The sequence below is a fragment of the Mirounga leonina genome, unplaced genomic scaffold, assembly GCF_011800145.1.
Source record: "Mirounga leonina isolate KUSES-001 unplaced genomic scaffold, KU_Mleo_1.0 Mir_154, whole genome shotgun sequence".
NCBI classification, from domain to species: domain Eukaryota; kingdom Metazoa; phylum Chordata; class Mammalia; order Carnivora; family Phocidae; genus Mirounga; species Mirounga leonina.
This window is the reverse complement of record NW_023270389.1, coordinates 1,631,253-1,653,785: the sequence shown is the minus strand read 5'-3', so window position 1 is coordinate 1,653,785 and position 22,533 is coordinate 1,631,253. Positions and strand designations below refer to the sequence as shown.

The 22,533-nt window shown below is 52.7% G+C and overlaps 2 protein-coding genes across 5 annotated transcripts in view; one reads left to right on the top strand and one right to left on the bottom strand.

Moving 5' to 3' along the window:
• Nucleotides 1-1,196: 1,196 nt before the first annotated feature.
• On the bottom strand, nt 1,197-19,869 carry SYT11 (synaptotagmin 11). Of its 2 annotated transcripts, none has more exons than XM_035009783.1 (4): nt 19,786-19,869; nt 13,217-14,043; nt 4,803-4,926; nt 1,197-4,287 (listed from the first exon to the last, which is right to left on the bottom strand). In XM_035009783.1, exons 1-4 carry the CDS (start codon nt 19,817-19,819, stop codon nt 3,977-3,979), a joined length of 1,296 nt encoding a protein of 431 aa, XP_034865674.1. In that variant the 5' UTR covers nt 19,820-19,869; the 3' UTR covers nt 1,197-3,976. The 2 variants fall into 2 exon arrangements, with proteins under 2 accessions (XP_034865674.1, XP_034865676.1); XM_035009785.1 differs by having other exon boundaries at nt 4,806-4,926.
• The window catches only part of GON4L (gon-4 like), a 67,607-nt gene continuing 64,148 nt past the window's right edge, over nt 19,075-22,533 (top strand). The window contains exon 1 of one of the 3 annotated variants that reach the window (XM_035009778.1): nt 19,075-19,094. Coding sequence is in view for 1 of the 3 variants with exons in the window: in XM_035009776.1 (XP_034865667.1) it covers nt 20,051-20,057 (7 nt within the window). In the remaining 2 variants the exon portion in view is untranslated. Of the gene's footprint in view, nt 19,095-19,967; nt 20,058-21,691; nt 21,736-22,533 lie in introns of those variants that run through there. The other 2 variants (XM_035009776.1, XM_035009777.1) reach the window with 2 other exon arrangements.

Below are 22,533 nucleotides of genomic sequence, written 5' to 3'. Positions count from 1 at the left end.
GATGTTCCCCTGTAGACGGATGTTTTTCCCGGTTTCTGTGAACTTGTACTTTATATTATGTGTTTTCCACAGTGACCCTGTGTGACGCCTCAGGGAAAAAACGCACAGGAAATAAGACTAGAAGACAGAAGGTTGGGAAGGTTCTAGAATCCCCACTAATTTTTTTTCCTTTTCTCTATTTTCCAATTTTTGTATAATATGCTTATTGTATTACTTGTCATTTAAAAAACTTTTTTATTTTTATTATTTAAGATTTATTTAACAGAACACACATGAGCGGGACGGGGGAGGGGGGAGGGGAGGAGGGGCAGAGGGACAAGCAGACTCCCTGCAGAGCAGGGAGCCCGATGCGGGGCTCGATCCCAGGACCCTGGGACCACGACCCGAGCTGAAGGCAGATGCTGAATGACTGAGCCACCCAGGTGCCCCTAAAAAACTTTTAGTTCCTTCACTGAAACCTTAAGAGTGGGGGCTTCCTTTCCTGCTTCCAGAAAGGAAACACGTGCACACAGCGAGGGCAATTTCCACAGGACAGAAGGTAGGAAAAGTCATTGTTCCAGACTTCAGGGCATGCAGGGGTCCTCGGAGCACCCCGGGGCATGACCCCCGAGGGGTGCGTTAGCCTGCATTCCTTCTCTTTCAGAGCCTTTCTCAGTCTGTGCATGTTTACTGGTGGGACATCTGATCGTGGCTGGTCCTTGTGTGCCTCGGGATCAGTGTTGTGTCCCTGGCACCTGGCATACGGTATGCTCTCAATGACAAATCTTTGTTAGGAATGAATGAATGAGAGAACAGAATCAGCCCTCTTGGAATTGCTTTGGGGTATAAATATTTCCAATTACATGGACAAGCTAACGAGCACTGAAGCCATCTTCTCTCTCCTGGTGGTTATGGTCTGAGGAATGACATTTTGAGAGGAAAACAGAAGGACTAGAGAAAGGACTCTAAGTCTGGAGCCTGGAATCTGCATTTTTTTTCCCAGTAATCTCTACACCCAACGGGGGGCTTGATCTCACAGCCCTGAGACCAAGAGTCGCAGGCCCCCTGGACCGAGCAGGCCAGGTGCCCCTGGGATCTGGACTTTTGGGGGACGTGGGGATCGCACTGGAAGCGTGCGCCAGATCACCCTGTTGGAGTCTGAGTGCTGACCTCGCTCACGGCCACCCAGCTCCCAAGAAAACTGGTGCGCCTGTGTGTAATGTGAGTCAGTCTTTATTTTGCACTTGTGTGGTGCATTAACAAACTCCACATACAATATAGCATTACATATTGTAGCTTAGCATTACAGCGTTATGAAGTTTCACACAATTCATGTTTGCTTTTCCGGGTTTTTCTTTTTTTTTCTTTTTCTTTTTTTTTAATTTGACACATTTATTTTGAGTTTCTTTTTTTACAAGAGAAGACACAAGGTAAAGAAAGGCGACCACATTGGAGAAGGATCCTGGTGAGGGCAATGGGCAACGTCACAATCGCGGCCACAGTAAAAGCCTTCCAAGAAAAGACCTGCATCGTTCCCTCTCCTGAGCAAGCCGCTCCTGTCCCACAAGCCAGTCCTCTCTGCTTTCCTAGCGAGAGCATGTTCCTGGACACGTACATCTTGGCTGTCCTCCACTGAGAAGAACTGAAAGGAGGGATAACTCCTAAAGGGACTTGTTATTAAGGAAAACTCTTGTCTTCCCAAAGGAATCAAGATACCAGCAGAGAAGGCCTGACTCTTGGAAAATCCGAAGTGGTCGCTCCCTAACCCATTCCTGACCGTGATGCCTTGTGCAAAAGCTTGGGTGCGACTCTCGTCTTTCAACTGACTCGGGAGGAGGCGCTGCTCCTCGGCGGGATCGGCTAGCTCTGGGAGGGCACGTGTGAAAGCCAAAGGCAGCTAAGAGACTTGGGGACAGCAAAGCCAAGGGCATGATGGATCAGGCGTGAGGTAGGAGGGAGGAGCCCTGTGCTGTCTGCTGGTTCCCGCCCTGTCACCTCACCACCCGCTGCTCCACAGACCCGAAGAGTGGGAGCGAGAAAGCTACCAGGGATGGGGAGGAGAGGAGCGGGGCGAGGCGGCCTTCCCAGGCCTGTGGCGGGAGGGGCTGAGGTCACACTCAGCAGGGCAGAGACCAGACTCTCCACGGCTGTTGCTTTGCATTGTTTCTGGGAAGGAAACAAAAGCGGGTTGCTCAGCAATTTCTGATCTTCAGACATTAAGGCGATGAAGAGGAAGCATTTAAGATTTTTTTCCTAATGGGGCTTCAGAATGCTCCTGTCAGATTTACATTAAACTATCTCAAAATGCATTTTTAGAAAACAAAAATTATTTTCTTCTACGTATGATACAGTATTTACACTCCATGGAGTTTGGGCTAGAGACGGGTGGTGTGGACACACTGATGGGAGAGCGAGTCAGATGAAGGGGGTGGGGGCGGGGGGCAGGGGCAAGAACAGAGTGGGCTTTGTGCCTGCTCAGAACTGCTCAGCACTGCTCAGAATCCAGGCTTTAAAAAGGACAACGAAAAGATCCAGGGAGCAGACTGGTCCTAAATCCACAAGAGCTAAAAGAATATCACACGCACCGTTGCCGCTCTGTCCACGGACGCCCAGCCGCCTCGGGAGCGGGTCGGAGGGGGTGGACCTGCTCTTTGAGGCCTCGGCTCCGGCGGCTGCTAACCTGAGCTCTGCTGGCCGGACAGGTTCACGGCCTGTGGCCCGGGCTCTGCCCTCCGACAGGTCTCGACGCCAGAGCCGCGGCTGACCGCGAGCCCGGAGCCCTAATCTCAGCGAGACAGCAGCCCCCTCGCCGCCAGGCTGCCCACTGGCGGGGGGGGGGGGGGGGATCGGGACCCCGCGCCTCCCCCAGCCCTTCACCTTGTCTGGACGCTCAGTGAAACCCAAGAATTAAGCACTCTTATGAGGGACAGGATGGTAGAAAAGAACCCAGGTTATCTTGACTACCCATTAACTCCCAGTTACTCATTTCACTCATTTCCTTAGTTTTAAGAGCCACAGTTGAAAAATTTAAGGATAAAGAATAATTTCTGAAGGCCCTTTTCCTTATGAAGCAAAACCAATCTCATCTAAGCTACCTGAGAAAACTCTCAAGCTTCTCATGGGTCAGCATTTCTGGAAAGACAGGCCAGTTTCATCCTTCACACCAGCAGACGGCTGTCGTCTGGCCATGGGGCTGCTAGGGGGTGGCGGACGCACCGTTCAGCCCACACGCACGAGCCACGAACGCCCCAGCTCCCTGGAGCCCCCGGCCGGACTGGAAGCCTTCGAAGCTCTCTCCGGAGGAGCCCCCTGGTTTCCTAGACCCGAGCTCTACCTCGAAGTCGGCCGTGTTCGCGTACTCATCGCAAGTTGACCCCGGACCGCCCCTGAGCCCTCCCCGCGGCGGCGCGGCACCAAGAACCAAATCCTCGTTCCCCTGCACACCCGGCCTCATCCACCCCAACTTCGTTTCTTGGCTCACGACAGACCTCTGGACCCTGAGCTCAGTTAAAGAGCAGAGCTGTCCGAGGTGGGAAGGAGACAAGACGGGGATGACGACACCGTGAGGTTTTCCATGAGCAAAACAACATCCTTCTGCTGAGCTGGGGGGCGGGAGTCACTCTCCAGAGAAGCCCAGTAAAAAGAGGCCAATTTCAGGTAATCAGCAAATACAATTCGGCACAAAACACGATTTTCATGGATCAAAATCTGTAACTTGATATTGGCAGTTAGGCTAATTTCAGTTTGTATTAGACATGCAAGTATAAGGTTACATTGTTATATATAGACTTGTGAGGCCCTTCCCTCTCTTTTTCCCCATTAAAAAAAAGGATTTCTAGTGCCTTGCAAAGGAGAAAAATCGTCATCGCTAAGAACTGATCTGCAGCTGTGGTCATGTGGGGTGTTCTTTGTGGGGTGTGTTTTGTAAGAAATCTTCTACAACTAAAAGGAGGTTCCAAGTCTGCTCCCGTCTGGCATCTCTGTCCCCACCGGGGGACTAGTACTCGCTCAGACTGTGCCACTTGGCCACGGACTTGCGGGGGCTCTCGCAGACCTCCCTCCAGTGCTCAGCACCGCCGCTGGTGATGCTGTGTGCCCCCAGGATCAGCCTCCCCACCGCCTCGTTCTTGGTGGTGCGGTCGAAGTCGATGACCAGGAACTCAATGCTGACGTCGGGCAGGAGGTCAGGGGGGATGTCGTAGACGAAAGACTCGTTGAAGACTGGGTTCAAAGTGCACTTCTTCACGTGGGTTTTCTTCTTGGCAATGCGCTTTCTGCCGTAGTAGACGTTCACCTTGACGTAAGGATCTGGGGCCACCAAAGAGACAAGAGAAAAGGGAGACAGGCCCATGACACGGTCCTCCTCTCAAATGGTGGCTTCATGGGGGGGGGGGGGTTGCTCAACTCTGGTGGCCACTCACACATGGTCTCCAGGGACGGCACACCAGATGCACTGTGACTTCAGGTGGGTCTGCCTGCCCAGGCGAGGGGCCAAGGGAACCAAGCAGGAACAGAACAGAACAACTTCCCCAAGTCAGGAGTGAAGAAAGCCCATGACACTGGGAAGCATTTTCCAGGGCGCAGGGACTCACAGATGCCTGCTGTGTTTTGGAGAGGTCAGGACACCCCTCCGGACACCTCACCAAACGTCGAACCCTGTCCACTCACCCGGGGCCCCTCCCGCGCTAGGGACATCTAGAGCCTAGGTAGTCACCGGGGAGAGACCATGCGCAGAGGAACAGGTGGGGACCGAAGGGCGTCGGGGGTGCAGGCGGGGCGGCGTAGGGCCAGGGGGCCCGAGGCAGGTCGAGGTAAATAGCTGCTACCTGAGAGACCGGTGATGTCCATTTTCGGCAGGTGTCGGGCTTTGAGGACCACCACGGTCAGCCTCTGTGCCACGGGCTGGTAGGACAGAGACACCTGGAGCTCCCCTCTGCTAATGCACTTCTACGAAGAGGAAACAGCACATGAGAGTCCTGGCCGGGGCGGGGGCAGGGCAGGGACAGCGGGTGTGCAGAGGCCAGGGCGGGGGGGCTGCGGAGGGCCACGGAAGCTGTGCATCCCGCCAGTGTGTTACTACCATGTTTAACAGGGAGGGGAAACGGACACGTTCTCATTACAGTCCTGATACTAAATGAAACCGACGGCATGGAGAGGTGGCCTCGCCTCGTATTCATGAGCGCGAGTCTCAGGCCAGACTGGTCTGGATTCAAGTCCTCTGCCCCCCCTGCTGTGTGACCTGGACAAGAACTTGACGGCTCTGTGCCCCAGTTTCCTCGTCTGAAGGTGCAGATAAAAATAGCACTGACCTCACAGCATCAGCAAGAAGATTAAATACATTAAAACGGGTAAACGTTTACCTGTGCCAACGCCTAGAGAAGCGCATTCTCTCCCATTCCCTCATTCGGTTCTTGCGATAACAGTTTTAGAGCCTGGATGCCACGTGGAAGGCAGGAGACCTGGGGCTGAGCCTTCACTTCGCTGTTCTCTCACCCCCTGGCTTTGGGCAGGTTCCTGAACTTCCCCCCATTCCGCACGGTGAGTACGCACGCCTGCTCTGTCTGCCTCCCAGTGTCTTCTCCAGCCAAGCTGGCCTCCTCCCCGGTGCCCACAGCTTGGGCTTCCCCTCTTTGAATTGTATTCTAGGCTCTGCTTGGAAAATGAAAAAATGCTCTGGCCCCCAAAGGACATTTTAAACAATACTTGGATACATTGCTATGTGCTGGGGGTCCAGAGCCGATAGGACCTGGTTCTTTCTTGTTTTTCTTTCTCTTTTTCATTTTTCCCATTTTTTCTTTTCTTTTTTTTTTTTTAATTTTAAGTTGTCTCTATACCCAATGTAGAGCTCGAACTCACAACCTTGAGATCAAGAGCTGCGTGTTCCAGTGACTGAGCTGGCCAGGCGCCCAGGATCTCGTTCTTGCTCCCAAGGAGCTTACCGTGCCCAGAAGAGACAGACAAACACACCTGCCCTCATCAGAGTAGTAAGGAGCCCGTCTGAGTGCTGCTGGGGGACCCAGGGGAGGGCTTGCTGGCTGACCTCCGGGCTGAGTTTAGGAAGGTGAGGAGGAGGAGGAGAGGCGACGTACGGAGGGAGGACGGGTCAGGACAGGCGGCAGAATGCGGACTCTGAGGGCATTGGGTCCACTGTGTTCCAAGGATGGTGGGAGGGGAGGTGCTGCCCTTGGATGCTGGTGGGAGGTGGGGCGGGCGACAGAGAGGGAGACTGGGGCGGGGCGGGGGGCTTCTAACCAAACAGCAGAGCCAGCCAGAGCTCACAGGTGGGGCTGCGGCTGCCGGCCCCGGAGGGACACACTTGTTGCTGTGTTACTGTTCACGAAGACTAGTATTGTTCTGGCGAGGCTGGAGCACGAACTGAAGGGCGACGGGCCCCAAGGCTGGTGCGTCAGGCTGCGGAGGAGGCGCCCGCAGCGGAGGTGAGCACGGGGCAGGACGCGTCTCAAGAAGAGCTCACCGAAGTGGAGGGCAATTTCTTGTGTTTCTCGCTTATTGTTTTTGTTTTATTTATTTTTATGTTTCTTTTGTTTTCTCATTTTTTTTTTTTTAATTTTTGAAAAATTGGGATGCCTGGGTGGCTCAGTCGGTTAAGCGTCTGCCTTCGGCTCAGGTCATGATCCCAGGACCCTGGGATCGAGCCCCGCATTGGGCTCCCTGCTCAGCGGGGAGTCTGCTTTTCTCTCTGCCGCTCCCCCTGCTTGTGTTCACTCTCTCGCTGTCGAATAAATAAGTAAAATCTTTTATAAATAAATAAATAATTTTTAAAAATTTTGTGTGTTTCTGGTTTATAAATTAGGGATGAGGCTGGAAGAAGGAAAACAAAAGGAGGTGGGGTTCCAGGAATATTGGACAAAATAAGGAAATTTGGGACAAAAATCCCCCTACTACCAACTCTTATTCCTTGTAGTCTACAAAGCCCCAAAGAAATGGCACCTACCCCAGGAAGTGTTCTCTGATTGAGCAAGAACAGACTGTACCCACCACCGGCCTTCCATTTGTCACAGACACACAAAATGACTTATCGTGCGTCTACTCAGGGTCGGCTGAAAAGGGGGAGGGAAAGGGGGATGGAAAGGGGTTCGAGGGGGAAGCCTACTCTCAGCAAGCACTCCCTACTGGGAGGGGGGTGCAATCTGTGCGGGAACAACAACAGAAAATCACAGAATTAGCTCATCAGTGAAAAACAAGGAGAGAAACCTCAACGTCTGTGCTTTGATTACGAGGCCCAACTCGTCTCAAGGAATGAAATTGTACTAATACTTCACATGGTTCAGAAACTGTCCTGAGGCTCTATGTCATTCCAGGAATGTAGGGAAATGTCTCTCCTAGGGCATAAGATGACTAAAATGTAAACTTAGACTTTAGCTTTTGAAATTGAAGTCCCAAAGAGAACAGACTTGAAAAAGGATTTTCATGGCTTTTCTCTGCTAGATTGAAGGCCCACATTTTTTCCTTACCCATAACATAGATGTTGTCAGCTCTTGATTACGTCCACGGGAAGTACCCTCAGCCAGTTTAAAATCCCAGTTTAAAAACCCTTGCCAACCAGTGTTATTCTGGCCTGCTTCCTTTTGACATGAGTCACACCCCAATTAGAGAATGTAAACTCATTTTTACTATTAGCTACAGCCAAATGACATCAGGAGAGGAATCACACATGAAAAAGAGAATTAAATGCCATCGAAGAACATTCAGAACAGAGCTGTCCAAAACAGGGGCACTAGCTCCATGTGTCCACTTACATTTAAGTTTTAATTCATTAAAATTAAATAGAATGACAATTTCAGCTCCTCAGTCACACGAGCCGTATTTCGAGTGTCCTTGGGCAGACAGAGTGCATTTCCACCACCACGGAGAGCTCCGGTGCACTGATCCTGAAAGAACTTTGGGCTGGTCTGGGCCGCACTCCCCGCCCAGTCCACAAATAAGGAAATGTGAGCTCGATTTGAGGTCTGTGCCTGGACCACCCTTGAATATGCACATACAGTCTTTAAATACAATTTGAGGGGCACCTGGGTGGCTCAGTCGGTTAAGCGTCTGCCTTCGGCTCAGGTCATGATCCCGGGGTCCTGGGATCGAGCCCCGCGTCAGGCTCCCTGCTGGGCGGGAAGCCTGCTTCTCCCTCACCCATTCCCCTTGCTTGTGTTCCCTCTCTCGCTGTCTCTGTCAAATAAATAAATAAAATCTTAAAAAAAAAACAATACAATTTGAACTATACAGAAGAAGGGGAAAAGAGAAACTTGATTTTGGGGCTCCTGGGTGGCTCAGTCGGTTAAGCGACTGCCTTCGGCTCGGGTCATGATCCTGGAGTCCCAGGATCGAGTCCCGCATCGGGCTCCCTGCTCAGCGGGGGGGGGGTCTGCTTCTCCCTCTGACCCTCCTCCCTCTCATGCTCTCTGTCTCTCATTCTCTCTCTCTCAAATAAATAAATAAAATCTTTAAAAAAAAAAAAAAGAGAGAAACTTGATTTGAAAAATAAAGAGTTTCTGAGGGGCACCTGGCTGGCTCAGTCATGGAACATGCAAGTCTTGATGGCGGGTCATGAGTTCAAGCCCCACGCTGGGGGTGGAGCCTACTTAAAAATGAATAAGTAAATAAAATAAACCCGATGATTAAAAAAAAACAAAAAACAAAGAGTTTTATTTGTAAAAAAAAAAAGCCTTGACTATAAAATTATAGCTTGGATTTCCTAATTATTTGGTTAAAACTGTGTTTTGTAAATCACCCATTAGAGCGAAATGTTTGTAAAATCTAAATCCCCAAGCTCCTTCCCTAGCTTTGGGAAAGTGGACAACTTCCGGTTGCCCTTCTAATAATTTTCTCCCCTAAAATCACCCCTCAGGCAGTTGTTCTCCATCTAACCTCCCCCCACCTCTGGCCATTTTACACGGCAGAACGCCTGTCCCGCTCTTACTCTGCACCAAAGGCCAGATCTCACGTCCCTCCCCCCCTTCTCTTTCCACCCAATTCCCACTGCAAGTAGCATCATCAATGGTTCTTTCTCAAGGGCTCTTTGTCAGGCGCTGGGAGCGAGCTCCATTTCCCAGCCCCCCCGGCCTAGTGAGGCAGGCGGAAGCACAGGGGCAGAAAGGGTCTTATCCACGCCTGAAAGAGCTGGGAGGCTTTGCTCTCAGACAGCGGGCTCCGGTCGCCCTCAGTGGACTAGAGGTCTTAAAGAAGACACGCAGATGAAGGAAGTGCTCAGGTGAGGCTCTGTTCCCTGTAATCAGCAGAGCCCCTCCCAGAGTGACTGTCCAGCCACAGGGCCTTTGCACTAGGTGGACCCGCACATCCTCAGCACACCTTCAATGGGGCTAGAAGTCCCAAGGGCCACCTCCACACAACTCACAGTCATGGGAAAACAAGAGAAACAAGAACATCCCTCATCTTCTCCCCGATATGAAAGCACAGCTACCCTCTTCCTGGCTCGTTTCTTTCTTTTCAGTCCCTTCTGGCTCCACTGTGGGACCTCTCAGGGTCCTTCCAAATCTGAGATTTTAATAATCCTGTCATTCCCATGACCATTGTCACAGGCCATCAACACCAGATGCGGCCCAGGAAAGACAGGAAGTGATTTGGAAAACAATGACCTGAAGAGACTGGGGGAGTCCAACAACTTTGCCTGACCCACTGGCCAGTTACTTCTGTTCTTTATCCCCTCGCCCTCTCTGGACCACCTCCTTCTCCCTGTGGGAGATTTATTACGGGAATGTAAATTCAGGTTAATTTTTATCTGAGGGGTGTCTGGCTCGCTCAGTCGGAAGAGAGGAGACTCTTGATCTCAGGGTTGTGAGTTCAAGCTCCACGTTGGGTGGAGAGCCTACTTTAAAAAAATGTCCTGAATAAAATATTAGAAAAAAAGCTGCCCCTCAAAAAAAAAAAAACAAAAAAAAAACTAGAGGGCGCCTGGGTGGCTCAGTCGTTAAGCGTCTGCCTTCGGCTCAGGCCATGATCCCAGGGTCCTGGGATCGAGCCCCGCATCGGGCTCCCTGCTCGGCGGGAAGCCTGCTTCTCCCTCTCCCACTCCCTCTGCTTGTGTTCCCTCTCTCGCTGTCTCTCTCTCTGTCAAATAAATAAATTAAATCTTAAAAAAAAGTTAACCCTTGATTATTAGTGAAAAATCACAGTATACATAATGCCCCAAATCTCTGATCTCTGAGTTAGACTCAAGAATTAGCTTTTTTTTTTTTTTAAAGATTTTATTTATTTATTTGACAGAGAGAGACAGCGAGCGAGGGAACATAAGCAGAGGGAGTGGGAGAGGGAGAAGCAGGCTTCCTGCCGAGCAGGGATCCCGATGCGGGGCTCGATCCCAGGACCCTGGGATCATGGCCTGAGCCGAAGGCAGACGCTTAACGACTGAGCCACCCAGGCACCCCATCAAGGGTTAATTTTTAATGCTTCCTACGTCTTATATATTCATAAGAGCTGAGAGTGCTCTCGGTGATCCCATTAGCCTTCCTGGTCCAGCCTAGATGAGACCTAGAGAGACAGTGATTGCTGGCCCAGAGAAAGGAGCGAGATGGAAGGGTCAGAGAGGATGACCAGTCCTGGGCTTCCTCAGCTGGACTGCAGTGGATAATGGAAAGGACAAGAGGCAATTTTTCTGCTAAGGAGGGGAAATGCAGTTTCTGCTAAGGAAATGCAGTTGCGGGGGGGAAAGTGCAATTCTCACCAGTCCCCACTGAGGCCTCTGGGTGGGAGAAGATAATTTGGCCCCGTATTCTAAGGGGATGCCTTCCACAGACCAGAAAAAGCTCTTTACAGAGTGTGGAACGGTTCAGAGCAGCTCTAACTGGTGAGCCAAGGGGAGATCCAGAAAGGGCAGACTGTTGGCCACGGCAGGGAGGACTGGGAGACACGCGGAGGCTGCACTGCAGGGAGGCTTGGGGACTAGCGGCCAGGCCGGCACGGTGACAGCCATGGCTCAGGACGGAACACAGCCCTGCCCACAGGCGCCGGCTCGGGAAACACGCTCAGGATGTCCAGGAGGCTGGAAAGCTCTGGTGCAGGGGCGCACAGCCTCTGTGTGTCCTGTCTGGGCCTCTCCCAGGGGACGTGTTGCTTAGGATCCTAGCCCTGGCTTGTCCCTCCTGAAGGGAGTTAATAAAGTGGAAAGAAACCTGGCTCTTGCCAAGAGCCCCTGGCACTTTGGCAAACGTCGTTGTCTGTCCTGGCCAGTGTCCTGGATTTGAGGCTGTTTTGTTCCCAGCCCACACCAGTCCCTTTCCTGGCCAGTCTCTTCCCAGCTGCAGCTTGGCACAGAGCCATTGGCTGCCCTCGGCTGTGGGCTATGAGAGCATGAGCCGTCTGGGGGTGTCCAGCCAGCGAGATGGCTCTACCAAGCTGGGGCTACAGGGAAGGACGGCTTGGGCAGCTGGAGGAAGGCAGGCAGCGGGGCACCGGGGCTGCAGGAAAGGGGTGTCAGCCAGCCCGAGCCCCGAGGGCTTGGCAGAACCCTGAGGAAAAGAGATGACAGGCAAGGGGGAGGGGAGGGAGCAGGATGAAAGCAGGTCACAGCCCCAGTGTCTATCGGTGCTTCTGACTCCAACCCCAGAGGATACAAGAGCCCTTGCTGTGGTGGACTCTAGGACGTCTCCTTGTGTCTTGGCCTTGGACCTGTGCTGATGCCCTGATCAAACCCCTCTAATACTCTGAAAACGCCTGGGCTTCCTGGCCGCTGCGAGGCCGAGCGGTTCTCTGGGCAAGGGCACGGCTGGGCCAGCGGCAGGGGGACAGGTGCCTGGGACACGCTCCGAGGGGCAGTGCCCCCGGTAGAGGATACACCTTGTGCCTGGAGCTCACTGCACACATAGCCCCTACTGGCCCGGAAGCCTCTCTTGTCCAGTCCCGAGCCCCCTGCCTCCCCAGTGAGTCCAGTGTGGGCTTGTAGGTGGGCATCAGGAGATAAGCATGGCCTCTAAGCCGTGCAGCTTTCTGCAAGATGTGCGGTTGTTTTCAGGGGCTCTGACACCCTTTCTGAACCCCCCACCTCCTTCTGCACTGACTCAGGCTCCCTTGCCTTCCTTTACTTTGTCAAAACAGAACAGAAACGTCTGCGAACCACATACATCTCCGGCGACCAAGCCTCACTAACAGTAGAAACAGTGGCAACGATAAGGATAGTGGGTCCGATTTCTTGGAGGGTCACTGCGCGCGAGGGGCTGTGCAAAGGCATCCTCTTGCTTCATTCCTGTGGGAACCTGAGATCAGAGTTGCTAAGCCGAGCTAAGGGAGCGGGCGAGATTTGGATTCAAACTCAGCTTTGACTTCAAAGCCCTTGTTATCAGGTTGTACCTTGGAACAGGAATGAAAGTCTAAATTTAAAATGCCAACAACCTCTTTCAAGGCACCTACTCACTATGGGGCAGTTGCCAAGATGGTCTCTCTCCCCCAGGGAACAGTGTGCCAGACACATCATCTCCTCTAATCCTCAAGCCCTCTGAGGAGGATGGTGTTATCAGCTCCATTTTACAGATGGGGAAACAGAAGCCTAGGAGGGTGCAGTGATCCAGCTGTGCCCCTGGGCCGGGAAGCGGTGAGCTGGGGCGTGATGTCAGCCTGTGTGGACGGAGTGCTCAGTGGACAACCACACTGCCCCCCCAGTTAAGAAACGCGTGAACCAGGGGGCGTGGGGGCATGGTTCTGACAGCCCTGAAATTACAACTCAAGAGCCAATGCCGGCCCAGTGGGGAGAAGGCAGGAGGGTGCGCTCTCATTCCCAGGGCTCAGAGGAGGAGGGTCTGCAGCAGGGGCTCGGCCTGGAGTGGGGCTCGGAGGTGAAGCAGCTCACGAACCTACACGGGGGTGGACCCTAACCTGACCTGGTTGGGGCTGGACAGGGAAGCTGAGGGCAGAATTACTGAAGCCCCATCATGGTTCACTGGCAGAAGATCACACAGGACTTTGGAGAAGAAACCAGCCCCATGTCCTCGATAGGATGAGGGTCTAGGACTGGTGGGGACGAGCCTGCTCCAAGTAAGCTGGACTTAGTGTCAGGATGCCACCCACGAAGTGAAATTCCAGCAGCTAACTACCTGTCCCTCTCTCCTCGCGAAGTTCCTTCTGGAGCAGGCCCTCCGTCTTACTTTGGTCCCTGCTGATTCTTGATCCTACAGCCCCTCCCCGCCGTTCATACAGGCCCCGCCCTTCCACTTGTTCCCTGAGATCTCCTCTCCCCCAACCTCCTGGCCCTCCCCGACACACTCTTGCTCCTCACCTGGATGTTCCTTTTGGTGATGTCCCTGGTCAGCTGCGCCTTGCCCGTGCTGGGGTCCACGCCGGCCAGCGGCACCATCACCTCCCCAATGACGTCGTCCCGGGAGAAGCGGTCGAAGCTGAGCACAAGGAAGTGCAGCACCAGGTCCTGCAGCTGGCTGTATGGGACGCCGTAGAAGGTGAAGGTCTCGTCAAACACGGGGTCCAGCGTCTTCCGCAGCACTCTGGTCTTCACCCGATGCCGCTTGTCGGGAAGGATGGTCATTTTGATGTAGGGGTCAGAACCCTGGGTCTGCTCGTCCATCACCGGCAGCCCGTGGGCCTCCTGGATCGTCACCACTAGGGCTTTTTTCGGGAAGTTATAGTCCACGGAGAATGTGAGGGTTCCTAGCATGACATCCTCCTCTGGAGATGACGGAGATGTGCTTTTGCTCTCCCCGGGGGTCAGGCTCGCGACAGGGCTCCTCAGTTCTTCCCCATAGTCCACCTTGATGGGTAACTGGTCTATACAGGAGCCAGAGCTGGGCCCCTTGGGCCCTTTGTCGGGGCCCAGCAGGCCAGCCTCTGCCGCATCCACCAGCACATTCCCGCGCCCTCCTTCCCTCCCAGGGCCACCTCTGTCTCTCCGCACTTTGACGATTTTCTTCTTGTTGCTGAGGGTCTCTGGATATATGCTAATGCCTTTGAGCATGTGGATAAACTTGTACGGTGGGGTCTTGTGCTGCTTCTCTGCACGCTGGCGGCAGCATGTCCACACAAAGACGGTCACCGAGACACACACTACCAGCACAGATGCCCCGATGAGGCCAGCCACCACTGGGGACACATCTGAAGGTGGAGACCAGAGGGTGTCAAGGCAGGTGGACCTCAGCCCCCTGTCCAGACCGACCTCCCTGCAGAGCCAAGGGACCTGCAACCAAGCCTGCACAGCAACAGGCGCTCGTCCAGGCTTAGAATCCCCCCTCTGGGAGAGGCCCCCAGCCATCCTGTCCCACCGATCCAGGGCTGTTCCTTCCCACCAGACCTGCATGGGATCCTCCGCTTCTCCAGGAAGCCTTCCCTAAAGGGCCCCAACCCGGCTGCCTGTTCTTTTCTTGGCCTTCTCTTAGCACTTAAGGACTTGGTTCCCTCTTACCGATTTGTGTTTCACATAAAGCTGCCTCGTGTTATAAAGTCACCTTTTACCTGAGCCATTACACAGCACATAGGGCCACGTCTGGCTTCAGCAGAATGTTCCACGGCATCCCGTACAGGGTTTGCAGTGGGCTTGTGTCGACGGAATGGCCATTGGGGTGGAAGGATGTAGGGCTGACTCTGGGTGGTCCGGGGAGGGTGTTCAGGGTGGTAAAGGCGGGTAGGTGGTAAAAAGAAAGCTGGATCTGAGTACTTTAAAACTTGCTCCAAATTTCAGCTCCTAGCTCCAAACACTTGTTTTATTTTATTTTACTTATTTTTTCCCCAAATACTTGTATTTTAAATAGGAAGAAATAAGGACTGTGGAAATGTCAGGCCTTTGCTCAAGCATCACCTTCCCTGTTGCCGTACAATAAAAGTTCAACCTTCTTCCTGCTGAGACCCACGAGTCCTCGCCCTGCGTACCTTTCTCCTTACATCTTACCTTTCTCACACGCAGCGACACGCACACCCATGTGCACACACATAATACACACACGTACATGATTTTACTACAAGAAACATATCTTCACTAGAGAATAAGTTTCACCAGGACTGGGATTTTTTCTATTTTGTTCATTTCTGTCTCACCAGCACCAAAAATGCAGAGCTGGTACTTGGTACATATTTGCCAAATGAACAAATACCGACGAGAAACATTGTTTCCTTCTTTTACTCTTGTCCTTTCCCATACAAGTGGGGCCCCTTAACCAGTTTGGGGTTTCTTTTCCCCCTTAAGTCCACTGAAGCCAAGCTGGGTTTAGGCCTTAAAGGTCTCCATAAAAGACCTCTATTTTTCCGTGTTACCTTTTAGGGGAAGACTTGGGTAGGGCAGGGAGAACTAAGGAAACGAATATGACTTTAACACATTCCAGAATCTTCTTGAAACACCCTTCCACCACGTATCTGCCCGGCTCACTGCCTCACTCACTACAGGCCTCTGCGCAAACCTTACCTCACCAGAAAAGTATCTCCTGGCTGCCCCCAGTGAGATATTATCTCCGTTGCTCTGCTTTATTTTTCTACATAGCACTTATTACTCCTGACATATTTTGTCTGTCCTCCCTTACCAGAGAAGATTGGTAAGAATAGTGACTGTCTTTTTTTTTTTTGACAGAGAGAAACACAGCGAGAGAGGGAACACAAGCAGGGGGAGTGGGAGAGGGAGATGCAGGCTCCCCACCGAGCAGGGAGCCCAATGCAGGGCTCAATCCCAGGACCCCGAGATCATGACCTGAGCCAAAGATAGACGCTCAATGACTGAGCCACCCAGGTGCCCCCTGACTGTCTGTTTTGTTCACTGCTATATCCCCACGTCCTAGAATCACGTGGCACCTAGTAAAGTATTCAGAGAACAAATGAATCAGTGAATTCAAAACAGCCCCCACACATTGGAAAAGTGAGTCAATATGATTACATATATCAAAGACAAATGTAAAATTCTATATTGGTCTTCAAAACCTATCAATACACAACGGGAGACCTTACTTGACAAGTCTGAGCAAAAACAATCTAGTTGTGGGACGCCCAGGTGGCTCAGTTGGTTGAGCACATGACTGTTTATTTTGGCTCAGGTCCTGACCTCAGGGTTGTGCGATTGAGCCCCGCATCGGGCTCGGTGCTAGGCGTGGAACCTGCCTAAGATTCTCTCTCTCCCTCTGCCCCTCCCCACCATGTGCACACGTGTGCGCGCGCTCTCTCTCTCTCAAGAAAAAAAAAAGTAGTTGTTCAGATGACCACAAGTCTGATGCCAACCCATACTATGAATACTGTGAATATGTCCAGATGATGGGGGGTGGGGGTAGTATGATTTAATCTGCGCCGGTCATGACATATATCCTGTTCTGCCTAGCACGGACAAGAATAACAACTGCTCTTTTCTTGTGCACGTTTATTGTGTCCCTGCCAGACCCTGCGCCAGAGCTCCCTCTGAACCAAAGAACTCGTTGACTAGGTACCACCGATATCCCCACTTTATAACTGAGGAGCCTGGGTACTCAAATCTGCCTTAGGACACGTAGTTGCAAATGGCAGTGATGGAATCCAAACCCTGGTCTGCCTGACACCAGAGCGTCTCTACATGATGGATAATCAGGGTCATAAAAGACCAGGAAACCATACCAAATGAGGAAAAGTTGAAGGAATTGGAGCTGAGTGTTCTGGGAATAATAAATTTCTTTAGTTATTGAAGGCCTTTGGATGGAAGAGGTCTGGTTGGATTGTACGTTGGAGGGCAGGAGGCTACAAGAAGACAGACTCTGACTCAGTGAAAAGAGTCAAATTATTATTAGAACTGCCTCACAATGGCTCAGATTGCTTCATGAGGCAATGACTCTCCAACTGGAAACTTTCAGAGGTTGGATCTCCGTTGGTGAGGCATATTCTAAAAGAGATTTCTTCAGTAGGGATTGGACTAAATGTCTCTGAAGTTCTTTCCCCAACCTTCCATGATTCTATGAAGGTTGGGGTCAGGCAAGAAAAGAAGGGGTTACATCCTTTAATAATACAGTACAGAGAAGGAGTAAAGCCATTAACAAAATAAATGAAGGTGACCATGTCCACGGCCATACTAAATAATAATACTGTTTCTCAAATATCAAGTGGAATAAGAGTTGTTAGGGACAGGCTTCACAAAATGCGAGCAGCCTTGGTAGGAAGCTCCTTGAAAGCTGGCGGAAATAACATCCTGTCCATCTCTGAGTCCTTGAGTCTTTGCATCTAAAGGGAGCTCAGTAAACAGCTGAAAAACTGATTGGATTCCATGGTCAATGAAAATGGGCACAATCTGAGAAAGTGTCTCTCTGCTCACCAATCAGGGACTTTCTTGAAAACTGCTTGCTACTGATTAATGACAGTGAAGAGCTTACCTCCATGAGACGAGGAAAGCAGGAAACCAACCAGACAGGTACATTTTTGAGAATGATTTAAAAGAGAGATATAAAGGCCCAGGCTGGGAGACATCTGAGTGATCCTTTTGGCTCCACCATAGATTTACTCTGTGGTCTGGAGAGTGCCCACTGATGCCTCCACATTTGCTGTTAGAAAATGGAGGCGGGATGGGGAGAGAAGAAGAGGGATTCCCATGTCTCAGGACAGGGAAGGAAAAGAAGACAAACCTGTGAAGCTATCTGTAGACTCTTCCAGGCACTCTCCTCCACCTGCTTTCCCACTTCTCCCCCTCTTTCTTCTTTGTTTTAGTATCTGTTAACCCCTGCCTCTCTCCTCCACACCCAAGGCAGTGAACTAGAAAATCAGAGATGCTGAAACTAGGAACCCTCTGTCTTGCTTTCATCAAAAGCTTGGTGGGAAAAGGAAGTTGGAACTAATGGCTGAAGTCAGGGTTTTAAAGTAGTCATAAATTGCAGTGACTGTGCTGCTTGCTCCTTTTGTCCTCCAAGGTCACGGCTAATTGAGTGTTGGCTGGGTGCACCTCCCAAGGGCTAAGGCATTTGAAATGAAGTACTCTATGGGATGTGAGAACGTCGGAAGTGGCAGCTCTCTATGTAGGACCCCTGTATACGTCCAAAGACCGTAAGACGTCTCTGGGCTGTGCCCCGCCTCTCAGCCTTGGACCAGACCTGCTGTTGACACTCCCTTTACTAAAACAGCTTTTCCCTGTCAAGTGGGCCAGGGTGATACAGTGAAATGACAATGGACTTTGGAATCAGCGGGACATTGGTTTAAGTCCTAGCACTACCTTTGCTGTTTGTTTGACTTGACCCAAGTTATTTTGTCTCACTGAACCTCAGTTTCCTCATCTGGCAAATATATATAATAATGCCTACACCGGAGAATGCTGTAAGGATTAAATAAAATGAGAGTATGTAAAAGTTGAAGTAATTTCTTTTCTCTTTTCCACTAATATTCCTTCTAAAGGAAACCACTATATTATGCTCCACATGCTCTAACTTTCCAAGGAATCTGGAACTGCAATTAGAGAAAAGAATATGTTGGAAGGAAGGCATAAGACAAAAGAGAAAGGGCAGGAAGAAAAATCATGGAGTGCTCATGTGACTACAAAAGGGACAACTGTGTTGTAAATTTAGGACTCAGAGATAGAGATGCAGAAGGTGGAGTGGAAGAAAGAAACACAGCTAAGCCTTGGGGAATCAGTGGGAACCAGTAGCTAATGGGTGTGATTTGCTCTCTGGATACTTCCCCTGATCTGATGTCTTCTTCCTGATATTGAAGTGGGAGAGCTCATTTCCATGAACCTCTTACTGGGGAATGAGAAGAGCCATTTCCTAGTTGGATTGTGGCCCCACCCTAAAAATTGTTGTCTGGATGCTCAAACCTTCTGGACTGTCTGAAAGATAGACTCTCTTAGGGGATATGAAGGAATCCTCGGCTGACGGCAACTCTCAGCCAAGCTGGGGTGGAAGTGAGGGAGAAGCAGGGCAACTCCTTTATTTTTCAACCAGGAAAGCATAACCCAGGAAGTTTGCAACCCTAGCACATTTTGGAGGAAGCCCCCAAAAGGAAAAAACTTGCTTATCCAGCTTTTCTTTCCCGTCTTCCTCCCTATTTTCCACTCCACTCTCTGCCCCTGGGAGTGCAGCCGAGCTTGGAGCCTGGAGGCCCGGGTCGGGGACCAGCCGCTCCGCGATGACGTAATGCCTTGCCGGGTACACAAAGCGGCCTCCCCCGGGCCCGGCCTCTCTGCCCCTCCCCCCGGCCGGGCCCGCGCCCCCGCCGGCACCAGCGCGGTGAGTCCCCCTTTCGAAAAGGCCAGCCAGGGAAACAGGGAACAAAGGCCCGCGAAGAGGGGCCTGGGCGCTGCCAGGAGGCCCAGAATAGACATCACGTCATCCCCGGCTCGGCAGCGCCAAGCGCCATTTGGTAGCATCGGACGGACCCACCATTACGGTGCAGAACCGCACTTGGGGGTCCTCGGCGGCCGCCGGCCCCGCGCCCCGCGCCCCACCGCCGGCTGGGCAGGGCTCCCCGCGCCCGCGCCCCCGCAGCCCTGGCTGCTCCGCGGCCGTCCCCCAGCCCACGCACCCCCAGCCCCCCAGCTGCCATCTTGTCGCCCATCCCCCGCCGCCGCCCTCCCCCGCAGCCCGAGCAGTGGGAGGGGGAGCACGGGGCACCGCCCTGCGCGCCCGGGGGGGGGGGGCCGCGTCCTGCCCCCCCACTCCCACCCCGCAGAGCGCTGACGCGGCCCACACGGGTTGGCGCGTCCGTCGGGACCCACGACCCCAGCGAGCCCCCCGCCGGGCCGGCCCCTGCAGCCCGCAGCTCAAGTTCAGGCGCCGCCGGCCGCCGTGGCAGGCCCCATCCTAGCGGGGCCGGCGCTGGAAGGCCCTGATGTGGGCTTCGCCCCCTCCCAGCACTGGGCCCCTCTGGCCTTGCGGCGGTGCCCACTGCCCCAGGCTTAGTTTTCCCGACTCCACTTACCAAAGCTAGGTCGGATATTGGTGATCTCAGCCATGTCGTAACCAGAGGCTATTGCTATAAACGCCTTTTCAAGGGTCGGACGAGTCTGGGGGCGCCCGGTCAGCACCGAGGCCGCCGCTGTAGAGCGCTAGCTCAGGGGAGGGGGAAGGTGTCTGGCGGACGCCTCCTGCGACGGTCGGGCCCCTGGTTGCCAGCTGCGGCCGCCTCCTAAGATGCTCCAGGGATGCTCTGAGCGAAGGATGCAGGTGCAGCCAGACTGGTCCTGATGCGAGGTAGGCCCCGCCTTCTTCCGAACGGCCCTCGGCAGAAGACTCCGCCTCCGTCCGAAAAGTTCCGGAGGCCAGGCCCCGCCCCTTTCCGGAAACTCTCGGCGAGAGGACCCCTGCGGTTGCCGAGACTGCTTGAGAGTAAGACCCCGCCCACTGGCGCGCTGTGGGTCCGTAAGGGGGAAGCCCAGCGGCCCAAGAGGTGTAGGTACTTTTTTCTATGAGGTCCAGTAGATCCTGTGATTCCCTTCCCCGGGCTAAATACAGCAGCAGAATGTTCTGGGTGGCAGGGAGCCCAGGATTGTGGAAAAAGAAAATTCTGTACTGCCTGCATTTCAGTATCATTTGCCAGTATAGTTACGCATTTCTGAGACCACTAAGGGTTATTACAGAGACTTCGTAAACTTCAGAAGGTCTGATTAAAGACTAAACCAGGTGATGGTTGCACAACTCTGAAAATTTACTGGGAATAATTATAGAAGTAAAATGCTACAATCCATCTACGGATGGGTTTTGTGGTGTGTACATTAAAGCTGTTAAAAAAAAAAAAAAAGACTAGTGAGGTGTGTCAAAGTTCACCTGGGTATTTCTCTTCCAAAACTTTCAACACACACACACAATGGGAGAGAGAAGGGCAGAGCGAGCGAGCAAACCAACAGATCTGTGTATTCTGTAGGTTGAAGAACAGGACACGGACGAAACTCCAAGCTTCTAGAGACTTCCTTGGCATTTGGGAGAGGTAGGGTGATTCAGTTTGTAGAATCCTGGCAGTAATCTCCATGATTACTGCAATTTCACCCTTCTTTTTGACTGTGGATGCTTTCATCTTGTTTACAGACAGGATCAGGTCAAATTATTTAAATGCATAAACATTTTTGGTGATTCACCTGTAAACGGAGACAGCTGAGTGTGTTTTTTCTCAGCTTCGACATTCTGTCCTTCTAGCAAAGTGGAAAGAACATGGTTCTAGAAATCATTTATTCACTCAAAATCCATGTATTGAGTGAACATCCATCTGCCCCCGCACCCTCCCGAGCACTGGATCAGTGTGCATTAGAAGCCAGAGCTAGGACACCTGACTTCCCCTGATAGCTGTGTGTTTGCGAAATCACCCTCCCAGCTGAGCCCGAAATTTGTTCTGTGTAAATTGGAAGGTATGATAGCCATTGTCCCACAGGGTTCATTGTGAAGACCAGATCACCTATGATAACGTAAGTGAAAGCATTCTGTGGAATGGAGAGTGTTATACAGACAGGAGTAATCCCTGTGGGATGAGTCCCAGGCTGCCTTCGTTTTATTCGGGAAACGGCACTATTTGTACAAACCAGGGAGTCCTCGTTCTGCGATCGTATGAATTCGCCATTTCCTCGGTCCCGTATTCCAGGTATCTTGCGGCGGGAAGGGCTGGCTGTCAAACTACAGCACTGCATCGCAACCCCCGGCTTTGCTTAGAGGAGGGCAGCTCCACGGACGAAAAAAGCCAGGGACCGCACTTAAAGTCTTGGGCGGCAGCTGGCACGAGGGCTTCGGTCCGCCCCGAGCTAGCATGGCGCCCGGAGGCTGGCGCATGCTCCTTGGCGGCCCGGCGGCGCGCACCGCGGCTCGGGGGCGCGCACGTCCGTCGTTGCCGTTGGCCGACTTCCGGCGGTAGCGAGGCTGGGTTTCCGCGGGATCTGGCCGGCTGGTGAGGGCGGCGGGGCGCGTGCGGTGGGGCGGGAAGAGGGGTCGGGTCAGCGCGGGTGCGTGACGGTGCCGGGCCGGGCGTGGGGAGCGGGGCCGCCCTCGGCGCCGGGGTGCGGAGCGCAGCGAGGACCCCCTTTTGGAACCCGTGCCCGGGAGGGGCCCGCGCTGGCGCTGCCCGGGGTCGCATTCATTCCCCCCGTGGGTGTGACCCCAGTTCCCGGAGCCGGGGCCTAAGAGAGCTGCTGCGGTCGAAGTGCCTGGGGCCCATCTCTGCCCGCTGCTGCCTCTGGACGGTAGCTGCCTGCCTCCGTCCTTCTTTTTCTTTTCTCAGCTGGTCATCTCTGAGACGTAGGACCCGTGCAGGCTGCTCCCACCCCCTCTTCCCTGCTCTCCACCACCCCTCACCGGGATCAGCAGAGCCTTCACGTGTTTACTGAGCTTTAATAGCCAGTCAGTGTGCATTAGAAGCCAGAGTTAGGATACCTGATTTCCCCGATAGGTGTGTGTGTGTGTGAAACAAACTGGTTTGGAGCCAGGGGTGGGGTTCTGCTGCTGCCTGGAGAGACTGAATTAGGGAGGCTTACTTTATTTTTAAAAATTATCTATTTATTTAAGTAATCTCTGTCCCCAGCGTGGGGCTCGAACTCACAACCCTGAGAGCAAGAGTTGTACCTGCGCTCTTCTGACTGAGCCAGCCAGGCGCCCCTGAATTGGGGAGTTTTAAAATAACCTTATAGTTCAGACTCTGAGGGAGAACTTTCTTAGTCCTCTAGCCCAAGCTTTCGTGTAGTACCCTGGT

Coding starts and splice junctions, on each gene's coding strand:
- SYT11 (XM_035009783.1), bottom strand. CDS start 19,819: ATGGCTGAGATCACCAATATCCGACCTAGCTTTG. Junction 4,927..13,216: donor TCACCAAAAGGAACATCCAG/GTGAGGAGCAAG, acceptor TCCTCTTCGTAG/AAGTGCATTAGCAGAGGGGA. Junction 4,288..4,802: donor CATCACCGGTCTCTCAGGTA/GCAGCTATTTAC, acceptor TGGTGGCCCCAG/ATCCTTACGTCAAGGTGAAC.